At 36.0% G+C, this 23,852-nt stretch overlaps 1 protein-coding gene and 1 long non-coding RNA gene across 5 annotated transcripts in view; one reads left to right on the forward strand and one right to left on the reverse strand.

The window, feature by feature from the left end:
- The window catches only part of LOC132122955 (uncharacterized), a 489,820-nt gene that overhangs the window by 206,431 nt on the left and 259,537 nt on the right, over nucleotides 1–23,852 (forward strand). The gene's annotated exons all lie outside the window — the stretch shown is intronic.
- fndc3a (fibronectin type III domain containing 3A) overlaps nucleotides 1–23,852 on the reverse strand; it is a 71,224-nt gene that overhangs the window by 15,774 nt on the left and 31,598 nt on the right. For 3 of the 4 annotated variants that reach the window (XM_059533474.1, XM_059533476.1, XM_059533473.1), the window contains exons 3-13: nucleotides 10,880–10,956; nucleotides 10,282–10,534; nucleotides 9,113–9,424; nucleotides 7,547–7,605; nucleotides 3,960–4,129; nucleotides 3,629–3,688; nucleotides 2,319–2,457; nucleotides 2,158–2,211; nucleotides 1,581–1,705; nucleotides 619–793; nucleotides 168–254 (exon numbers count right to left, since the gene is read on the reverse strand). In XM_059533474.1, the coding sequence (XP_059389457.1) occupies nucleotides 168–254; nucleotides 619–793; nucleotides 1,581–1,705; nucleotides 2,158–2,211; nucleotides 2,319–2,457; nucleotides 3,629–3,688; nucleotides 3,960–4,129; nucleotides 7,547–7,605; nucleotides 9,113–9,424; nucleotides 10,282–10,534; nucleotides 10,880–10,956 (1,511 nt within the window). The remainder of the gene's footprint in view (nucleotides 1–167; nucleotides 255–618; nucleotides 794–1,580; nucleotides 1,706–2,157; nucleotides 2,212–2,318; nucleotides 2,458–3,628; nucleotides 3,689–3,959; nucleotides 4,130–7,546; nucleotides 7,606–9,112; nucleotides 9,425–10,281; nucleotides 10,535–10,879; nucleotides 10,957–23,852) is intronic. The other variant, XM_059533475.1, reaches the window with a different exon arrangement.

Genomic DNA, 23,852 nt, shown 5'->3' on the forward strand with positions numbered 1-23,852 from the left:
AGCAAAAAATACATTTGATTGAAAAAAAAAATGAAAAAAGAAAATGAAAGAAAGAAAAAATGACAAAGAATGTTCAAACAAAAAAGAAACTGAATAAATGAAAGAACTAGCAAGCTAAAGAAAAACATACAACATAAGGGCAAAAGGCAATCAGAGTGTGTTCTTACCCTGAACCTGTATGTGGTGCTCCTGTGGAGGTTTCTGACAGTATGTGACAGTTCATCACCATCATAACTGGCTTGGAACCCATAACCCTGTGGAACACATGACATATTCATGTAAAAATGCATTAAAACTAACCCATTAATGGAAAACAAACCTTTTGCCCTTTTTTTATACCACAATTTAACATTTACCTTCAAATATATGAGACAGATCACGGTTTACTACACACCCAATATCATTTTTTACATTACATGCAGCATTCTCAAGCTCAGTCAAGGATGCATCAGGATAACTTAATATTTGATGTGGCAAAAATATATTTGTGACTACCTCTAAAATCAGAAATAGGTGTTCATTCCAGGTATAAGCAGGGCTTTTATTTGTCAGTTTTTCTGCTGCTGATTGGAGTGCGTGTTGCATTTCTGCAAAAGTGTGTGTGCATCTCTCACTCACTGAGCCCTCCTCCTCCATCTCCAGCACGTAGCTGATTTCGTCCTCTTTGGGCGAGCCGGCTGGCCTGTGCCATCGCACACAGAGCCATGTGACCCCGGACTGAATCAGCTCAGGGCTCAAGGGAGGAGCAGGCACACTGCATGATGTCATGATGTGGACGACTTCACTGAACTCACTATGGAAAAAGTACACACAAGTAAATAATCAAAAAGACAAAATATATACTGTATGTATACTGCGTTTTACGGAACATAAGTCACTTTATCATCTGAAACATGCTGTAAATTATATTCCAGGTATATAATGTAAGCTTGACATGAACATGAAGCTTGCAAAACGCACATAAATATGCACACACACAACATGTCAGTTCTAGTATTGCTTTCTTGATAAACCACTGTATTGTTATTTTAAACATGCGCCTGTGAAGAATGCTGTTTTATGTGGATATTGGGACACAAGTAAAGTACAAGACTCGGTTACATATTACAAAATAGTTTAGCAACCAAACATTAGGCTACATCGGGAAGATGAAAACATCATGCCAAATCAGAGAGGCACGTGAGCCAGTTGCAGTTTTACGTTTGTTTATAGATTTGGCCTAAATGTTATTTATAATGAATACCACTATAATGTTTATATTATCTGTAAGCATTTTATTCATCAATATTTCACATTCTTTCTGAATGCAATCATAACCTGTGTCATGCGACTTACACACCGATGCAACTTGTCTACTTGCAAAAGTCAAGTGTCTTTTTTCTATCAACAATGCAATTTTTGCCCGGTATGATGGTATATATATATTTTTTTACATTTCTATTCATGTTCAGGATTTTTTTCAACATATCTGCCATTAGCAGGAATTGTAAAAAAAAAAAAAAAAAGTGAATTATGAACAATTTTACAGTCTTTTTCTTTAGGAGCAGGATTTTGGAACATTTTGATCCACTGATACATACCTCACCCCCATGTCATTTTTGGCCGCCAGCCGAAAAGAATATCTGGAAGCTGTGGAGAGTTTGGTGAGTCTGTACGTCTTCAGAGGGCCATAGTAGCACTGTTCAAACACACCCGTCCCCTTCCCCTGTTCACAGATCACAGCCAGGATTAGCACATTATACTACACGAATGCATGACCCCAGATCAGCTGAGGAACTGTGTTATGCATAAAGCAATTAATCATATTTTTTAAACCACTATGATGTTTTGCACATTTATGATTTTTTTTTTTGTGATGGCACATTTCCCTCCAGTACTCATTATAATGTGTCTAGATGATTTACTTACATTTTTTTTTTTGTAACTAACAATATTCCCATCACTGTAATACAGTAATAAAAAAGAATCCTGTTTGTGCACAATGTTTTTGGTTTTATCAAAATAAGTATTTAGATTTAGTAATAAGGGGCAGATTTTATAATGCATATTTTCACACATTACATTAATGAGAATGTACTTAATTGTCATAATGCAATTGTTTCTAAAAATAGGCTTAAGAAATATGAACACAAATAGCAATAACGGAAAATAATGCACCTCATCCCACTGAAGAATATAGTTTTGGATTTTGGAACCGTTGTCACATGGAGCCTAGAAAAACAAAAATTTGTTATGCACTTAATATGTCAAGTTAAATATGTTATATAACGTTTATGTGGGATTGTTGATGTGCAAACGGTGTTAATGTGTACACACACCTTCCATTGCAGGACAAGGCTGCTCTTAGTCCCGCTGGTTTTGCGTGGCGGGCCGGGCCTGTCTGGCTCACAGCTCAGAGTGGTGAAGCTCACAGGCTCTGAAGGGATGCCTTGTAAACAGTTACACATGGCCTGGACCCTAAATACACACAGCACATACACTCATATTAGCATACACAAATAATACAATTACCAACAGCAAATGAGGGAATAGTTCTAGAACTTAAACTTTTTTATTTGTAAAAACTGAACATTCTTGTAATTAATATAACCACATTTATTATTATTTTTAAAGCAGCTGCAACCAGCCAATGTGACAGTAACTTATTAATATTACTACATACTATGAAGAATTTTATTAATAAAGAATGAATATTCCTGTAATACAATTAATATAAATATATTATTGTTATTACTAATATATAGGGAGGCAGCAGTGAGGACATTTTCCTACCGAATAATAAACTTGTGACAACTTAAGATATAACAGCGATATAACCAATTACAATACACATTTTACAAGATATTTGTCAATGATGTTCAGGATCTGTAGCACTTATGATCTTTACCTCTTTCTCTCTCTTTGAACAAAATAATTGTTTGAAAATTATAGAATCGTTATTCTTCTTATTGAAAAAAACTTTTCTTAGCAAAATTAAGATGGGAGATGTATGGAGCCATGCACATGAGATGTGTAAAAAAATATATGAATTGTGGTCACAAATTATTAATTTGTTCCTACAACTTAATTTGTTCCGTCACTGAATTGGGGTCATATTGTACTAATTCGTTACATAATTTTTATTTGATTAAAATGAAGAAACAAATTACTACATTGTGGCCATGATTTCATAAAACAAAGGAACAAATCCTAATTTCATGGCCACAATTTATTTCAAATTTGGGAATTAATTCTTATTTTGTGGCAAAGATTTGTTTTTTCTCCCTCATGTCATATGAGGGGCTCAGTATACAGTATACATTGTGTTGTAACGCAAATAAACCAAAGATCTGGATTTCCCCCTTACTTAAAAATGAATGCTTAATTTTGGTTCATGATTATTCTTAATGAAAATCACAACAATAAAACAAAGACAAACTCACTTTCTATTTTCTCACTATGTATTAAACAGAAATATTGCTGAACAGGTGCTAACAATGATTACTGCAGCAAACCTATCGAAATAACTAAGTATTTATAAATCATTTAATTTTTAAATAAATGATATTCTTGACTGAGCTATGCTGTAAAACTAGAATGTGTGAAACAAATGTCTTGTGCATTTAAAAAAATCAAAACGGACACAAACCTGACATGGTAGTCTGTTGCTGGTCTTAAGTCTTGTAAGGTTGCACTTAGTTCCACACCACTGACACAAACAAAAGACAAAAGACAGAAAATCCTAGTAATATTTTTGAAGAATGTAAACAAAATAAAACAACTCTTCAGGATTCATCTATCGTTGTGATCTTGAAAGAGCTGCATATTGTCAGGTGAACTGCAGTTGGCCTTCAGCTATCACTGATTTCAGAAAACCCACAGCAAACCACAAAAAAACAACAGCGAGTTCCTCTACTGCACCCACACCTTCTCCACATCCTGCCCAGAACTCCACCGCAGCATGACACGGAGCATCTCACCTGTATGCGCTCTTGTACTTCCCATCCTTGCCACTGTACGAGACTGAGACCTCGTACGTGAAGCTGGGCTCCACAGGGCCTTCTACTCCATCGTCTGCCTCATCGTCACCTTCGGTCTGTGATGGGGCCACCCAACTCAAACTGGCCCCTCTGGCCTGGATGTCTGTCACCTGATGACGTAAGATGACAGAGATTTTACACGCAGCAAAATACATATAATATATAATTCAGCAGATTAGCACATTTGTAAACCTTTCAATTAGGGGGAAAATATGAAACTTAAATGTTTTCAAATGAAACTTCTGAATTGGAAGTTGTGGCACAGATCCTATATTATCAGTTGATAAGAAAAAAACTAATGAGTCCAACTATATTCAAATCTGAAAAAGAAAAAAAAACAAGAAAAGAAAACGTTTAATATAATTTATCAATTAACAGCCATGATTATATTTATTGTTATCTTCAAGAATTTTTGTATTGGTGCACCCCTAAACTTGTGTAAATTATATTAAACGTTTTCTTTTCTTTTTTTTTTCAGATTTGAAATCAGAGTTTGTTGTTGGAAGACAACAGTTAGGAATTACAGCAGTAACTGTTGTCTTCTAACACGCATTAAAACACTAGAAATCTCAATTTCAGACAGTGAATCTAAATGTAAAAACAATTTAATGTCAAATAACAGCTGATTTAAGGCCCATACTGACCCATGAGATACATTTTATAATTAAATTTGAATGAATATATAATACACTTTTTTCCACAAATAAATTTTGTTCACAATATGTGCCTCATAATATTTAGAACAACTCTCACAAAAGTTACTGGTTGGAATTTTGGTTTTCGCCCAAACTAATTCAACAGAGCTGATTGAAAAGATGGATATCACAATCTATCTTGGCAAAATAAAGGAAATATCAAGCACTCTCCGTTTATGCGCAAATAAAACTGATTGTGTTTCTTGTCTCGTTGAGTAAATTTAGCAATAAGGAAAAGCAAAACTACAATTAAGAAAAAAATATTTTCATAACTGACGACAGAGGATTGTCTGTGCAACTAGTCTGTCTCAAAGAAGCCCTTTTAATTGTAGGTCCCCTAAATGGACTGATGTGCAAACTGAGTGATTGTGAGACGCAAGGACAGAAAAAGGACTATATATACACAGATAAAAAGTAAAAGTTTTAAATGTGAGAAAACAAGATGCATGATTGATTCAAACTCAATTTGTCTGATTTAGTGAAACCCATTGTGTTGTGTTCAACTACTTTCAGAGGTTAATTGTTCCCTGGGGCTAATCGGCTATATATTTAACTACATGCACATGTTTACGTCTGCTTGTTTCGCTTGGAACTTTAGTTTATTTTAATGACATGCGTCACTTCCCCTCCGGAACACAAGAGAACTCCTGTTATGCAAGAAGGAATATTTTTAGTCTTATTCCAGTTGAGAAACAAGCGTCTCCTTTAGTTATGGATGCATGACTATGTACCTTTAGAGTTTTCAGACAAGAATAGCTCAAGTTAACTGAGCCCATGCCTTGGGGGGCATGATTCTCTCCTCTACAGTTTTTGCTACAACTTTTCTCACTGCTTTATTTGTGGAAATAACTTTTCAGTTAGTAATGCAACTGATCTATATAAATCTGACATATGTTTGACATATCCTTCTGAGAAGGCAAATATGTGACAATAAATATAGTAGGTAATGTTTTATGAGCAGGCAAGGTCAGCATACTTAGTGAAAATGAACATGAACTGCATTTGCTTAATACTTTCACCAAAAATTCAGGAAAATGGGTCATTATGCAAAAGTAACTCTTGTAGATCTTTTAAATTGATTTGTAGTGGCCTTAATTTATTCATTCTTCATAGTGTTAAAAAAGAACGATACTCAAATAATTTTGTGCTCAGCCAAAATGATGACCAGGAACAAATAATAAGATTCATGAGACCACGAATGTTAAGTATAGCCAACCCAAAACAAATTGTATCTCATGTACCAAAAAAGTGGTACGGTACGGTTCACTATTTTGGTACCATTCACAACTTCTGACAGTGGAAACGGAAATAATTGCGTACCGTATGGAATTGTACAGAACCGTGCCGTCTGCAAAATAGTTTTTCTATTTTTTTCCCCTTTTAAATTATAATTCCCAATTCCTAAATCTATCAGATGTTTCATAATTTTCCTCTTCAATATATTTCTTTTATTTCCTTCTTTTTTTTTTTATTCCAATTAGAAAATTGTGAAATGTTTGGAACATGACTTTAAATTTTCTAAGAAAACAATTAAATAAAATGAATCTCTTTTCTACTGTATATATCACTTGCATGCAAATGGTGGTAAAGAGCTTGTGTACTATACTGTATTTTATGAATACTATTTTAAAAGCCATGCTTAATTTTATCTGTAGTGCCATTATTAATTTATTTATATCTCATGGCCTACTAAGATTTTAAAAAAAAATGTTCAGGACATAATTTTCAAAAATGGTGCAAATGTCTAATGGAAAAAGGATCGGTAATCACTATTATAGTGAAATGGACAGAGCTGTTTTGCCAAAGTTAAACTCAATGTTTCCTGAAAACAGCAATAAACCAGATCCCACCACACCAGAAAAGACAGCCATTTAGCTTCCTCTATGCATCAAATCAAATACAGCATTAATGACCCTTTAGGGAGAGCCAAAACTGTCTTCTTGGTGGGACTATAATCATGCATGGATGTAGAGTTTTTGAGACCGTGGAAATTACTGGGATTAAGAAAACCATACCATACCAAAACCATAGTTTTTCAGAAGGTGGTTTCTCAGTAAGAGGACTGTCAAATGTAGCATAAAGGCCTTTCATATTTCAGTATGATTATACCAGTGATAGTCTAATGCGGTGACCAAGCAGGCTGATTATCAGACTGTCCACCCTTTTAAAATGTCAAGCCACATCAATGGATCCTTTTTCAAACATTTTGATGAGGGGAATTTGAATACATATTCAGTAAAATAGTGAACAGAGTGTGCCCAATCGTTTTATTTTGCTTTCCCAACAGAGAGTTTTCAAGCCAAGCAACTAGCCATTATCTATTTGACTAGATTCTAAGCAAGCAGAAAAATATATTTAAACTTCATCAAGCTTGAAAGGTAACATCTGGTCTACTCCATCTTTGGACAAATATGCCAATCTTCTCTGGTTCACCAGCTTATCAATGCTTTTTTTCTGAACATAAAATTGTATTAAAATGTTTATTTAAAATTAACATATCCTGTATTAATATTTAGTTGCAGAATAAACTGTAGAGTAAATAATACATTGCTAATCATAATTTATTCTTGTGTTGCAAAGCTGTGTTTTGTCACACGATTCTTCAGATAATATTCTATTATGGTGATTTATATATATATATATATATATATATATATATATATTTTATATTCTGTCTCTATCTGTTAAAATAAACCTACCATACAAATTACCGACCCTTTTTTTTGTAAGTGGGCAAACTTAGAAAATCAGCAGGGGATCAAATGAATATTTTCCCCACTGTATGCACATAAATATTAACAAATGAACATTAAAATAAAATCATCCCCTTACCACTGGCTTGCAGATGGAGTTTAATCGTTCCTGGAGAGCCTTTGCATCTTCATCCAGTTCTACATAAAAAATAAAAGAAAACACACAACAACAAATAAAAAAACAATATCTAGATAAGACTTCTCCCTTATAAATTGTTTCAAAAAGAGGACAAGGCTTCATGCTCAGTCTCACCTATTTAATCACACAAAAGGCATTTATTTTCAATCAATGGATTAATAGATACCCCAATTTTAGCTGGCATACTGTATCTGCAGCTGAGTTCCTCCAGGCTGGAGTTAGTTAGCACTGATAAATGACTGAGTCAGTGCAGGAGTAATTACAGCTAATGTTATCTGCAGCAGCCTAAAGCTGAAGGAGCTAATGAGACCAGAGCCGAGCTGCTTGGGCCTGTTTACAGTGGGGCCGGAGAGAGGGCCCATCCCTCGAGCCCCGCTTCTGGACCCTAAGATATAATCATCCTAGGAAAAATAAGACTTAATGGCACATTGATGTCTGTTAATGCTAAAAGCTATTTCCTAATAATATCCCAATCAGTGATCATATGCATGAGTAACTCTGGTGGGTTATTAATTGAAGGAGAGATAAATAGTAAATATTTAATTCCCTGGTCGGTTTAAGCAAGTTTATCTTTTAATTAGATGTAGTAGGAGATTATCATTAAAGTCTAATTTGTAAAACTATTCTCATGCTAAAATGTTATTGGATGAGCCAAAGTTGATACCAAATAGCTGATTAACACAAACCTATTAATGCAACAAGACTATATATCTATACATAATACCTCACGATCAGTTTAATAAACTGCAGTGGGGTTCCAAGGACAATACTGAAAAATTATGTAAACCTTCAAATACATGAAGCTTTGGATTAAAACAAGCATGAAGTAAAAGAAAGCAGTAGTATTTGATTATTGATATGTGAACAAATAGGTTGACAGTGATAAGTTCCATTATGTCATGCTTTTCACTTAAAATCTTATACAGATAATATCATTTGTAACGTGGGAAGTCGTGGCCTAATGGTTAGAGAGTCGGACTCCCAATCGAAAGGTTGTGAGTTCGAGTCCCGGGCTGGCAGGAATTGTGGGTGGGGGGAGTGCATGTACAGTTCTCTCTCCACCCTCAATACCATGACTTAGGTGCCCTTGAGCAAGGCATCGAACCCCCAACTGCTCCCCGGGCGCCGCAGCATAAATGGCTGCCCACTGCTCCGGGTGTGTGCTCACAGTGTGTGTGTGTGTGTGTTCACTGCTCTGTGTGTGTGCATTTCGGATGGGTTAAATGCAGAGCACAAATTCTGAGTATGGGTCACCATACTTGGCTGAATGTCACTTCACAAAAAGGTAAAATAAAACAAGTAAAAAATTTAAGTAAAAATATCGCTGATTCTACTATTCTTTGAAAGCAGTAAGACAAGAAGCAGCGTGTTCCATTTTCACATGGGCTTTAGGCACTCTGCTTCATATTGAGCCTCACACCTCTTAACTGTGGTAAAAACACTGTAACACACAGCATCCTGTGGCTTCACTCTAATTGGATCTAGGAACTCTAAAGTATATCCTACCTCCAGATTCTGTCTCCTTCCCTCTCCCTGGACTTTTGCCCAGAGCGGTGAATGTAGTGCTGGGCTGTGCTTGCTCCTCTGAGGCCTTACCCCCCAACCCGTTCTGGAGATCTCCTCCCGACGGCGGTGTCCCACGGCTCTTCTGTGGGGATGCAGGGGGACTGTCTTTGGAGAGGGCCAGGCCTCCACCTACCCCTCCCCCTCCCCCCACCCCCTGCCTCTCCTTCAGTTTCTTCTGCAGCCGCTCATAGGTTTTGCTAGCCCTTTCATCTCTGTGAGCAAATGCCGCACGTCCCTGTGGAGGGTGAGTATCTGAGGAAATCGGAAAACAGAGATACATGTTAGGAATAATGTGCAACAGATTATTGAATTACTGAAAAATAACGTATAGGTGATATTGAGCCATGGAGCGAAGTGTCCATGCATCTATGCATAAATGTATAAATTCATTATTCATTAAAATATCCTAGAAATGCTAAAAGTTGATTTAAAAGCTTATTTTTTTTATTTTAAGTTTTATTAATTTGTTTAGTTTTTCTTCTAGAATTATATATGCATATATAATTATTATTATGTATATAATAATAATAATTACTATTATTATTAATATTTTATTTCAGTAGTTTACGTTTCAATTAACAATAACACTGATTATGCCATTAATATTAATAAAAAGGCAATGCTATCAAGAAAAAATATTACTGCCCTTACTATTTATTTATTTTCTCTTTATTACTAATTGTTTACTTTTTAAAACTTAATACTCTAATACTGAACTCAAAAACTCAATATTCAATTCAAAATGACTACATGCAATTGATTTAATCTATTTTTATTATGTATTATGTAATAATATTAAAATTACCAGTATTAATGTTCATACAGGATTAATGACCAACATTAACTTCTAATATTAACTAAATTGCTGCTAATAATTAAACTTAATTATATTAATTAATAAATCTATTAAAAAAAAAAATATATATATATATATATATATATATATATATATATATATATTTTTTATGTGCATTTATAGCATACCAAAATTTTAGTAAAGTGTCCCTAGTCTATGGTAAAGTCAAGTCTTCCCTACAGGATTTAGTCTTTGTTGTGTTGACTATTTACTGTCTGTGTGTGCGTGTGTGTGTGTGTGTGTGTGAACTGACCCTGCTCCGAGTAGATGGTCGTGTGTGCTGGATGGTACTGAGAGATGTACTGAGGGTTCATATCTCCGGTTCCTCCAGCCATGCCTGAGTACAGGTGAGGGTGAGGGTGCATGATGTGCGGGTGGGGGATGAAGGCCTGCAGGTGGGCGTGGGGTGGCGGAGGGGGCGGGTGGTGAAGCGGGGAATGGCCTCCCGGATGAAACTCCGTCTGAGGTAAAACTAACACCCGCCTCACTCCGTTCTCCTCAATGATCTATATGGAAAGATGAAGAGAAAATTAAACAGGGCATACTGAACATACCATACTTGTGGACTGATTTGACGTAAATATTTCGATATCTTGTTGAAATGTACAGCATTTTAGAATTGTTTATTTAATTTTTTATCTATTCCAATGCGCTCCATCTAGCTCTTTTATAGGCAGGCAAGAATGTGTCCTAAGGCAGCAGTCTTCACTTTGACAGTGCCTATGATGCCGGAAAATTCTGTTAGGTTGGGCGCTCAACATGTTTGGGTTAGAGAAATACAGATGTAAATAAGAAAGAAAAATAACAACTCCTATAAAAAATAATCTGAAATTAGTTCCATTATGACTTACCTGTTGAACATATCCAGGAGGCACATAGATTTGAGGCACTGAACCATTTGGGGACATCATGGGAACCTGAGCAGGACCTGCAGAGTAAACATTATGAACAATAAATATAAAATTGTCAAGCACACACCATGTAAAGTCAAGTCACCTTTGTTTCTAGAGCTCTTTATACAATACAGATCGTTTCAATGCAGCTTCAAATTGCTACATGTGATCCAAGTACAGTACAGCTCTTCAAATCATGTAATCCATTTTACTTTTGTAATATGTCACAACTTGGAGTGAAACAGGACTTATTTTTTATATACACTGAGAATTTAATAGATCATAAATTTGTGACCGAGTAATTCAGACAGTCTTATTGAACTGGACCAACCACTACATTGATAAGATCCAACTTAAAATAACTTTTTTTTTCCCACAAAAAAAAATAAAAAATAAAAAAAAATAAAAAAATTAGTAAAATTTATAAAAAAATTAATTTGGCATAATATTTTATTATTATGAATTTTTTTATTGTTATTATAAGCAAAGCAGAAAAAAAAAAAAACATTTATTGGTGAAATCGTGGTGCAACCATAAATGAAAAATTTTCACTTAAAAAATATTTTCAAAAGTTTTAAAATAATTAAGATTTGTACACATTTTTTAAGGAAAATGTCATTGGTTTTTACTTGGAAAAAAATGTCATGTGGTGTAACATTCATGTGATCACTTAAAATGTGATTTTTCAAAAAACCATTGAGCCAACATTAATACAAAGGGTGTATTTCTAAGAAACCTAAACCTACATTTTTTCATTTTCTTTATTTTAGACACTCATTGACCAGTGTGAGTGAGAACAATTATGATGGGCTCAAATGTCTGATTGTACTTTAAATGTAAAGCAGCTCAGAAAAACTATCATAATGGGTAATATCAAGTGCAGTGTGCAGTTCACTTTCACATGAAAAGAGTTTTTTGCCCCAACACTGATAAATATATTTAGTACATCAGTGCAAACAATTTCTGACATTTCCATAGCTGGTTAAAGAAGCACACTAAGCTGAATGTGTCTGCATAGCAGTTGATAAAATGCTAGAGTTTAGTTTTAGGGTTTGTGCAGGAAAAACTTTGACTCAGCAAAGCCTGTAACAGATCAGTTCTTTCATGTATTCCTTTGCATTCTGACACTTTCACTTTCAGAAAAGAATTGAAGAGCTTGTTAGAGCTGGATGATGCAAAGGACAGCAAACACACAAGAACGCAAAAGGACACAAGTAAACACAGACCTCCATCCTGCTGTGCAGGTGCAGTTCATGGTTAAAGGGCAAAGCAGAAGAGAAAATAACAGCCCTCCATAAAGAATAGGAATGTGCGTGTGGGCTTGTATTTGTTTTTCATCCTCTTCCCTCTCTTTAGTGCAAAGGTTTCTAACTTCACCTTTCCAGACTAGATCTGTCAGTCACAGGTAAAAGGTACAAATCCTCTGCACTACAACTACAAACTGTGGATCAAGATCTGACTGACATGGTCAAGTTAATTACTGTTAGTATATACCATAATTATGCTGTTCTGTGGGCAAAAATAAATAAAAATAAAATACAAGATTTATATTATAGATAGATAGATAGATAGATAGATAGATAGATAGATAGATAGATAGATAGATAGATAGATAGATAGATAGATAGATAGATAGATAGATAGATAGATAGATAATGTCATAACTTCTGTTCTCATGAGTATTTACATGAAGACAGTCAGTTATGTCTTAAATGAACAAACAATTGAGAAAGAAATCAGATGTAAGTATATTAGATCCATGCATTCGGTGTTAAAGAGACAGCAGCCTAATAAACCTACTGCTGTCTGTGTCATTAATGTAAAAAAAAACATCACTTTATAACTTATAAATCTATAATATAATATGTTTTCCTGTGTTTTTTGATAGTTGGACAGCAGCAGAATTATTATGACCATTCAGTCCAAACATCTAGATCACTATTCAAGTCACATTTTCCACAAATTTCTCTGACGTTGACTTTCGTGGAAACAGCAGCACTAATATTTGTACAAGCTATCTGAGAGAAACACAATGAAAAGATAAAATTGGGCCTATGCACCTGCATATAGCATAATGGAGGAACACACTGACCTGCTTCGCTCAACCTGACCATAAACAAACCTTGTTAATCTAGCCAGAGCCAGGAGAGTCCTGTCCTAGCATTTCCATTAGCTGAGGACCCTCACGTTCCACCTGAGCATCAGGAAACTGATCTACACAGCATTCGTTTAGTCAGATTGTTGTAAACATCATATCTCCGACATACAGCAAGGATGTCAGATGAACACACAAACATGAGGCTGTTTAGTGCTTCTTGTTTCTACATCATGTGTCACTCTTGTATTAGCTCTCAGTTCACATCCTCCTCGCACAGATCGTGGCTGTTTTCATTCCATGAACAGACTAACTCACATAATCAGAAAGTGCTTGCTGGAAGTAATTATGGCACACACAAGCCGTCACTGCTCTATAATCAGCATAAAAGTGGGTTGCTGTGTATGAAATGTCAGATTTTTTGAATTTTATAGTTGACATTTTATGCATTCTGAGGTTTATGCAAATCAGCCCCATACATGATTTTCTTTCGGGGGGTTTGGGAAATAAGGGTTTAATGCTTTGTTGAAATTAGTTGACTAAGATAATGACAAAACAACAACATTCACAACAAATAGGGACAGGAATAGACATGTGCCGGTATTCAGTAATGTGATACATCATGGTAACGAACATGCACAATCATGTTATTGTGGGCACTTCCAAATACCGTGAATTATTATATTACAAATTATTCAGAATTTGGAAATTGCATTTTAAGAATAATTTTCACATCAATTGGTAAAAATGCACAACACAGCTCTATGGTGCTTGAAAGACACGTGTGCCGCTCTGATGTAAACGAGCATGCATGAGAAACACATGGGGGAACACGTGAGAGACTGGGCGCTGAATAAAAGCACATTCACTCTCTGATAGTAGATGGCGCTAAACTGAAGAAAATGCAGCCCTTACCCTGGAAACCCCATAAATAAAGCAGCTGCACTACTTTCTAAAACATATTTTAATAATTTTAAATAGCCATTCAGATTTTGTGGATTCACTATGGTGTTCATCACTGTGACAAATACATAAATATTTAGACTAAATAGGCTATTTATTTATTTATTGTGTAAGATTATCCCTGAACAGTCCATTTCATTAAAAGAACCCAACACCGCATTCCACAGTTCAGAACGATTCCCCATCAAACCGTTAGTGCGTCATAAAACACAGTCATGGTGCCAAGATGGCTAAAGGAGATGTCACCCCCCTTTTCCTTCTCGTGTTGGTCTAATCTCATACCAGCGACGTCAGGACAGCAGGAAAAGATTTCTCTTTGTTCCCCAAACTTAAATGGCCAGGAACCCTGTGGTGACCCCAATGCATAGCTCCCCAGCCTTACCATGAAAGGAAGGATGCTAAGGCATTCCTTTGGCCCAGGATCACCAAAACCCTTAAACCATAGACTTTGTCTCCCAAAACCAACAGACTAAAATTTACCCCACTTGTGGTTTAATGCAAACAAACAACGGTCTCAAAATTTCCTTCCAATAATCTGAATTGATTACAAGTATTTACCTCACACATTTCTTGAGTATCATGTATGTTTTATATAACCTGTTGAATTATTTCTGTGTGTTTAACTTTCATTACACAGCCTATTCATAGGGTTTTCTACCTCAGTTATAGGAATTAATCACCATAAGTTGCCTCATACATGTGTATTCTCTGTATTATGCATGCTTTATATTACTCAAGTAAGTTTGTGTGTTAAACTCTTATCACGGCTAAATCCTTATTTACTTCCACCTCAACTATGGGAAGTATATGTATTTTGGTACCTACTTGATGGGTAAATGATTTCTAAAATTTTGATATAAAGTAGATGCGTGTAGGATGCACCATATTTAAACTATTAAGTTTGCTTATTAAAGCATTTAAACTAAACTCTCAGAAGTTTGGACACACGCAATCACGTGGACATTACGCTAATTACATGCAAGAACCGGAGAACGGGGCGTAGGTCCCGCCAAAGACAATATCTGATTGGCTGTCACACTAAGAAGGACGGGTCAGATGGACACGCTTATAACCCAATGACAAGCCGCTATGCGTAGCTTTCGTGCCTAGTCATTTGCCCTGCTTGCAGTGACTTGCGGTCTTGCCTGTTTTGTGCTGACCTTTCCATCATCCAGCGTGCAGTCTTCAAACCACCAAGAGCTCACTCAAAACTCATCAACTCTTCCGTAAGATCCTTCGCAAAACTTCGTTAAAGAAAGAGTCACTCCAGACTTGGAGAAAACTCTGTTCCATAGCAACCCGCAATCCAGGAAGTCTCGCGAACGAAGTGCCACCCGGCAAAGCCAACCAACCAATCACCATCGAGTGCTGTCCCTCAGAACGCTTCATCGACCGACTGCCAGCCAATCAGCGCCAGAGAATTCCTCTCCAGCAACTTCGTTACAGAAGGGAACGCACCCAAAACCACAAGGAGCATCCAAACGCAAGTACACAATATCTCCTAATTCTGGCTGAAACTGGTGCAAATCTTATTAAGAAAACGAACTAAGATTAAAGTGCTAATAGATTGATTCTCTCAGGTTGCGGTCAAGAAATAGTGTCTAACTCTAGACACTTGGCACTCCATTCATCCTCCGTTAATAACATTACATAACACTTTTCTCTGTCACTGTTTGAATGAATGTTTGTGTTTTCGTTAGTTTAGTTTTTGTGTATTAGAGTAGTTCAATAAAGCCTTGTTTGATTTTACATACCAGTGTCTTGTGCTGTGTGCTTACAAGTTACTGCCCTTAAACTGTAGATTCTGTAACCTTGCTCATAATCAGTTATCATAATTTCATGATATTACCGTAGGCCACGGGATAATATTTTGTCCAGGATTGATAAAATACCCTAACCTCAACTTATCGGTTGACGAACAGTTGATAAAGTGTTAAATATTAATTCTTAATAATTTGCATGTTAATTCGGTTCTTATTCACTGTAATTCAATCACTTTTGAGTTATATTGATCTTAATTCCCTTATTAATTATACATTGTATTTATTTGTTTGAAAGTGTTTTGATTCTTTATTGTTCATTCACACTTTACGTTTGGGCTTCATTAGTTAATATGTTAATTAATAAGTTAACAAACTGCCAATTAAAAATTCTTCTGAACATTCATCAATCTTAGTCATTCCAATATTTAATAACACATTGTTAAAATCGAAAGTTTCAGCTGTGTTATTTAATGAGCTAACATGAACTAAGACATGTATTGTTTTAACAAAGATTAATAACTTGTAAATAAATGTAGTTATTGCTCATTGTGAATGTTAATGGTTAACTAAAGACGTCTTATTGTAAAGTGATACCGATTGGTCTTTATAGTTCTTTTGCACTTTAATCAGTGTAAAACGTTTAACTTTATATGTTTATCTGTATTGCTTTATTATATTTAATTGTTCAGTTATTTTTGTTATAAGAAAAAAGTTATTTAACCTGTTATAATGTATTTTTTTAACTAAATGTCAATACCATTATAATACTGTATACTGTGATAAAAAAAAAACCATTAGCAAATTAATTGCAACAGGAAAACTTTATACCGGCATATCCCTAGACAGGAATGATCAAATTTAATGATTATGTTTACTAATGGTTCTGTCTGCAATTCTGTCAGTATTTTGAGAAGAAATATTTGGGAAAAATGACATTGCTATAATCATAAGATTGACATAACATTTGAACATTTTGTTATTCTAAAATTATTGCATACTACTTGAATCTATTTAAGAGGTGGCATAAATGCAATGAAATTTACGGAACCTTTACACAGAATATGATGGGGCATTTCCTGCTATTAACATACTGTAGTAAATCTTCATTTTTAAAAACAGTTTAAAACAATTTTTTTTTTTTCATTTTGTAAAGTCACAGAAACCCTATTGTGGACATTTTTCTTTTACTATTAGGGTAATACAGTCATATGATAATTTACCATGGATTTTATCCATTTCATGATTTGAAACAATATCACTCATTGGAACAAACAGAAACTAAGAAATATTTTTTTCTATTGTATCCATTTCTATTCTAATTTTTTTCTATTTGTTAAGGAAAAATTACTGGAAAAGTGTAAAAATTTTAAAAAATGTGATTGACTGACTGACTGTATAACTGTAAAAACACACACACAAAAAAACATGTTATCAAGATCTTTAGTCTATATGCTCTGTTTTGTAAATGTGTGAACTTCATATTTGTAGCACACTTGCAGTCCAATAATCACAATGAGCTTTGTGCTCCATTACCTTTTAATAAACAAAGTACCAGCTTTAATTTTAAATTAGCTTTAATTTTTTTCTATTTTTTTTTTTGTCTGGAGCCTTGCATGATAACATTTCATATGAACAACCAGTCAAGTAAGTACAATGAATTAACTTATATTTTTTGTTAAATCAGAGTAAATCCTAGTAAATTTAAGTTGTATTCATTTACATGGTTTGTGTTGTATTTGTGTGATTTACTGAAAAAAAAAAAAAAAACCTGGTCCAATGACCGGGATAAGACGTGCTGTACAGTTTTGACTCAAAAATCTACTTAAGAGTCAATTCTTCAACACATTATTATGTTTTCTCAGACGTTACTGTGAGCCACCGTTGAGAGCGTCAAAGTGGCCGGAAGTCATTCATTTTCAATGTGAGCCGGCGTTGAGCAGCGGGCAATCAGGGCAACTTTATGGTACTGAGCTATGACGTGGTTTGGAGGGAACCAATCAGAACGCTTGAGAGGATTCCAGAGAACGCAGCTCCGACCATGGTGGGTTTGCAATAATCTATGATGTGTCCCTGTTTGCATACAGGGACATAAAAAATGATACGTGGACCAAGGTGTCTGAGATTGTTCATGTTCCTGGTGAGATGCTGATGTGCAGTAACGATATAGGAATAATAATCTAATGATAGTACAAATAATAGTACAGTAGTCCCAGTTTACTTTTAAACAAATTTCCCTGATTATACTAACATTAAGTAATGTTTATACTTGATTATATTTACTTAAGTAACATTTTCAATGCAGGACTGTTACTTGAACTGAATAAGAACGCAGATTTCGGTGCCTCATTTCGGTGCCTCTTAAATGCCTGGGCAATCGATTTAAATATTTGTCCTGGTTCTCCGAAATGTGCACAAGAGGCAGGAGCATCGAAATGCTTTTTTAGCAGGGCTATAGCATTTAGTTCCATAAACTGTACACAAAGTCGCGATCGCCTCAGAGTCAGTCCACTTAAATTTCATATGAAACCGGCGTCAGACCGGTCTTCTCTTCATCTTTCAGCACGCACTTCAATCCACAGACCGTGGCGGAGCAGCGCAAGCGCACTTAAACAGAGACAGAGGACACGAGGTGTGTGTTTATCGATAGATCATTAGAATAGCTGTATCTGTGCAGTTCTTTGTCAAATACAGTTTACAAAAGGTAACAAGGAAGAAAGTTTCCCATCTAATGTAAAGTTTTCGCTCCATTCATCGCTCATCACACTGCGCAGCTGTTTCCTCCAGCGACAATCTAGCTCTAACACATATGAGCGCATACTTTAATTACACTTATTTAAATATACTTAATTTAATTATACGTACTTTATACATACACTACTGTGCATTCAACAATCTCACTAGATTATTATTAAAATTAATGGCAAAATGAATTTAAACTGATATTTCCTACTGACATACTAAAGCAAAAGATATAAATAACTGGCTTAAAACCCTTTTTTTTGGGTGAGAATACTAATGTGCCTAAGACTGTACTTTACAAACGACATTGTTGAAACTTTATAATGAATGACCATACAGTCATTCATAGCACTGATTAAAGACAGTGACAGACAGCACTCATTTGAACTAAATATCAGAGTGAGTGACAGATACAGTAGAAACATTATGTGTGGTTTTGTATTAAATAATGACCCAGATCATGAAATACATTTATTAGCCTTAGAGTAAGGGAAGCTTGGGAAATGAGAGCATCCAAGGAGCGTGTGAAAGCTATGGATTTATTTTAAATCTTTTTAATGTTCTTTAATGTTATCCTTTTTAGGTTTTATTTTTTTATTTTTTTATAGATGTAAGTATCGGTTCAGGCACCGTATAGGCACCGGTACCGTTTTAAAAGTATCAAAATGGCACCGGTATCGTATAAAACCCAATCGATACCCAACCCTACTTTATACATTATTAGGTAAAGGATCTTAATACTTCGTCCACAACAATATTTAATGAGGTTAACTTATAATGTTACCCTCATTGTGGTTAGTCTGCACAAGATCAACAAGCTTGTTTGCTTTGCAGCCACTTTAAATGCAATTTAAGCATTCAATCTACGTTCAATCATGAATCTTTCTGCAGCACTGTCAGCAGGGCGGCCAGAGCGATTTTTGAAACTCTCGACGGAGGCGGTGTGAACGCACAGTAAGAAAGAATCTGCAGAAACAAAATACATGTAGTTTTTTATTTTTTTTCAGCACCACTAGTGGCCAAAAGTTAAATTGCACAAAATGATGAATGGTTTCAGACAGGCTTCCTGAACACACACCCTGTTTCCCATAATCCAGTCAAACAAATGTCACTAAAAGCGTCACTGGTTGAACTCACAAACACCCTGCTCTTTAGATAACCGCATCAGCTTTTAAAACACCATTTCAGTCAACCACTAATGCTAATATTAAAAAAAAAATACAACAGCACTACTCATAAACAACATTACTCAATAATGCATCCTAATAAAATCATTAGCCTGTCTTATAATAAGCCTTGTAATACAAAGAGCATAGAGGACTATTAGCTCTTGATATTAGCATTCGAACCTATCGCTGTTTTCTTTTCTCCACTCCTCTCTCTCGCTCCAGTTTTTCACAAGTTCATCAAACAACTGCAGTAAGAATATTTCATTAAGCACGGTGAGTAATGCCTTCTCCTGCTATTGTTATTTGCACCTCTTGCCACATGTACAGTTTATCTATCTCTGTCGCAGATGAGGGATTCACATGTGATAAATGCAGGGAAATAGTTAGGCCGACAGAGAAGATTTCAGAATTAGAGACACGCATCCAAACTTTAATTGAGGACAGTAAGAATGTTAGGGCTCTAGATACGGCTTTGGATGCGTCTAGCTCTGGGATTCCTGTACATTGTGAGGTTCTGGCAACAGAGCCCCTGCAGCAGGGCAACTGGGTGACAGTGAGGCAGCGTAGTCGTGGGTCAAAACACCGCTCTTCTGTTCTGATCAAAACATTAAACAGGTTCTCCCCACTCAGTGATGCACCCACTGAGAAACCTGATGAAAGTGCTCTAGTTATTGGTGATTCTATTGTACGGAACGTGAATATAGAGACACCAGCCACCATAGTCAAATGTTTACCGGGAGCCAGAGCGCCTGACATCTTGGCAAATTTAAAAGTGCTGGCTAATGCTAAACGTAAATACAGTAAGATTGTTATTCATGCCGGCGCTAATGATGTTCGACTTCGCCAGTCGGAGTTCACTAAAAAAAACATTAAAGAGGTGTGTGAACTTGCAAGCACGATGTCAGACACTGTAATATGCTCTGGTCCCCTCCCTGCTTACTGTGGTGACGTGATGCATAGCAGATTGTCATCACTCAATGGCTGGATGTCTAAGTGGTGCCCACAGAATAACATAGGTTTCATAGACAATTGGACGAGCTTTTGGGGCAGACCTGACCTGTTGAAAAGAGATGGTCTTCATCCCTCCTGGGGTGGCACCCCTCTTCTCTCTAGAAATATGGCAAATAGTCTTAGTGTTTATACTTGACTAACTGGGGCCCAGGTCAGGAAGCAGACAGACTGGCTAAACCGACCGTCTGCTAGCTGCCTCACGTCACAGAGGTCAGCTAATTCTCAGCACATAGAGACTCTTTCCCCTAGATATCACACTATAGAGACTGTGTCTGTTCCCCGAACTAGAAAATACAAAAAACGTCCAAACCAAGTTAAGATTAACAATTTAATTGAGGTTCAACAAATAAAAAACAGATGCAATATGGATAAACAAATGATAAAGCTTGGCTTATTGAATATCAGATCCCTTTCTATGAAAACACTTTTTGTAAATAATATGATCACTGATCATATGGATGTGCTCTGTTTGACACAAACCTGGCTAAAACCTGATGATTACATTATTTTAAATGAGTCCACCCCCCAAGATTACTGTTATAAACATGAGCCGCGTCTAAAAGGCAAAGGGGGAGGTGTTGCTTCAATTTATAACAACGTTTTCAGGATTTCTCAGAGGGCAGGCTTCAAGTATAACTTGTTTGAAGTAATGGTGCTTCACATAACATTATCCAGAGAAACAAATGTTAATGATAAATCCCCTGTTATGTTTGTACTGGCTACTGTATACAGGCCACCAGGGCACCATACAGACTTTATTAAATAGTTTGGTGATTTTACATCCGAGTGAGTTCTGGCTGCAGATAAAGTTTTAATAGTTGGTGATTTTAATATCCATGTTGATAATGAAAAAGATGCATTGGGATCAGCATTTATAGACATTCTGAACTCTATTGGGGTTAGACAACACGTTTCAGGACATTCTCATTGTCAAAATCATACTCTAGATTTAATACTGTCACATGGAATTGATGTTGATAGTGTTGAAATTATGCAGCCAAGTGATGATATCTCAGATCATTATTTAGTTTTGTGCAAACTCAATTTAGCCAAAATTGTAAATTCTACTTCTTGTTACAAGTATGGAAGAACCATCACTTCTACCACAAAAGACTGCTTTTTAAGTTATCTTCCTGATGTATCTAAATTCCTTAGCATATCCAAAACCTCAGAACAACTTGATGATGTAACAGAAACTATGGACTCTCTATTTTCTAGCACTTTAAATACAGTTGCTCCTCTACGCTTAAGGAAGGTTAAGGAAAACAGTTTGACACCATGGTATAATGAGCATACTCGCACCCTAAAGAGAACAGCCCGAAAAATGGAGCGCAGCTGGAGGGAAACAAAACTAGAGGTATTTCGTATTGCTTGGCTGCAAAGTAATCTATCCTACAGAAAAGCATTAAACACTGCTAGATCGCATCAGTATCGCATCAGACAGTGCACTATAGACCCCCTGAGGAACAGTTCCAATCATTCTCTACTATAGGAGAGGAAGAATTGTATAAACTTGTTAAATCATCTAAACCAACAACATGTATGTTAGACCCTATACCATCTAAGCTCCTAAAAGAGGTGCTTCCTGAAGTCATAGATCCTCTTCTGACTATTATTAATTCCTCATTGTCAATTTAGTATTTTCTGTTTCAGCTGTTTGTTCGCGCTGGTGTCTCGTGCACACAGGGCTGGCGCATGCCTATAGGCGAACTAGTCAGCCGCCTAGGGCGGCAGCTCAGCCAGGGCGGCAAGAAAGAGAGAATGCGAGAGAGCGCGAGAGAGAGAGAGAGAAAATTATTAATTTATTTGTTTGTTTTACATTAGGTTACAGTTATCGCACTTATATCAAAAGCATTTTTTACCCACTCCATTAGTACAAATTTAAATTCACTTTAAATTTAGAATAAAAATTCCCGCCTGGCCAATGTATATTCAAAAATGTCAAAATGAATAAAATTAGGCTATCTGGTCATGAGTAAAAAAGACGACCGCTTTTAAATGAGAAACAATGAGGCTCCTTTTTGAAATTTGTCGCCTCCGTTCTGTGAAAGAGCACTTTTCGCTGCTTCGAGACCATGGGCGCGTATTTGGATTTTAAAATGACATCGCATCTCTCAAAGAAAAGGAGAATACAATAGTTCTTCAGGATTGCTTAAGACTCTTCAGGATTGCTTAAGACTGGAAAAGGCCCTGACTCATGGAGTTTCGCGGGCATGAATTGTTCGAAGAGCTGACTTTGGGCAGACGCCTGGTTGCTGGAGCCTGGTTGCTAAACCACTGGATGCGCTTAAATTCATCTGTGAAAAAGGGATGGAATAAATTTTTCCAAATGTTTTTGTAGCATTGAGAGTGCTTCTCACTGTCACTGAGATCTCTGGAGAACGCGGTTTCTCAAAGCTTAAACTGATTAAAAATTATCTCCGACGTACAAGTTAAACTTGAGGACGCAATCAAAGCATTTGTCGCTGCAAAAGCCCAACCCGGCTTGTTGTGTGAATGTGTGTTTGTGTGTATCAGTCAAGAAAAAATCTAAACCTCCAGTACTTATGAGCTAAAAAGTTGTGTGCATATGTTTAGTTTTATTCTATAATAATACGAGTTGCGAGAATATAATGAATACAAAGAGTAGCCTGGTGCTGCAGGCATGTTTCAGCCCAGTAACACACCGTTCCTCAGAGCCAAAACACTGACCGAATTCAGTTCAGCTGGAGGGGGTTGGGTTTTTGGGGTTAGTTATGTGTGGCCTTTGGGGGTCGATATAAAGGTGTGAACTGCTCTTTCATATGGACAGTGTCTTATGAGGCTTTCAAAGTTGCTGAACCGGTTTATATAGGACTGTTGTTTTGGTTAGACAAAAAAAGTTCTGTCCCCAGGTAAGATTTTTCTAGTTCTAGTCGTTCATTTGTTATATTCAACTAATCAGAGGTTTATATAAAATTTACATAATCAAATCTTAATATATTCCGCGCTCAAGCACATCCATTAAGTTTGCCACAAAGTACATGAAGTAGCCTAATAATTGTGAAAAATGAGACATTTTAATTATTTATTAATAAACAAATGTTTTCTTGTCTGCTGCAAGATGAAATTCACAGTGCTGGCCCTCTCCGACAGAGAAATGCAACATTCACTGATTGTTGAATGTTGAATATTAATGAGCCCTGTCATTAATGCGAATTAATAATTTTTGC

This window comes from Carassius carassius, chromosome 41 (genome assembly GCF_963082965.1).
Source record: "Carassius carassius chromosome 41, fCarCar2.1, whole genome shotgun sequence".
In the NCBI taxonomy this organism is placed as follows: domain Eukaryota; kingdom Metazoa; phylum Chordata; class Actinopteri; order Cypriniformes; family Cyprinidae; genus Carassius; species Carassius carassius.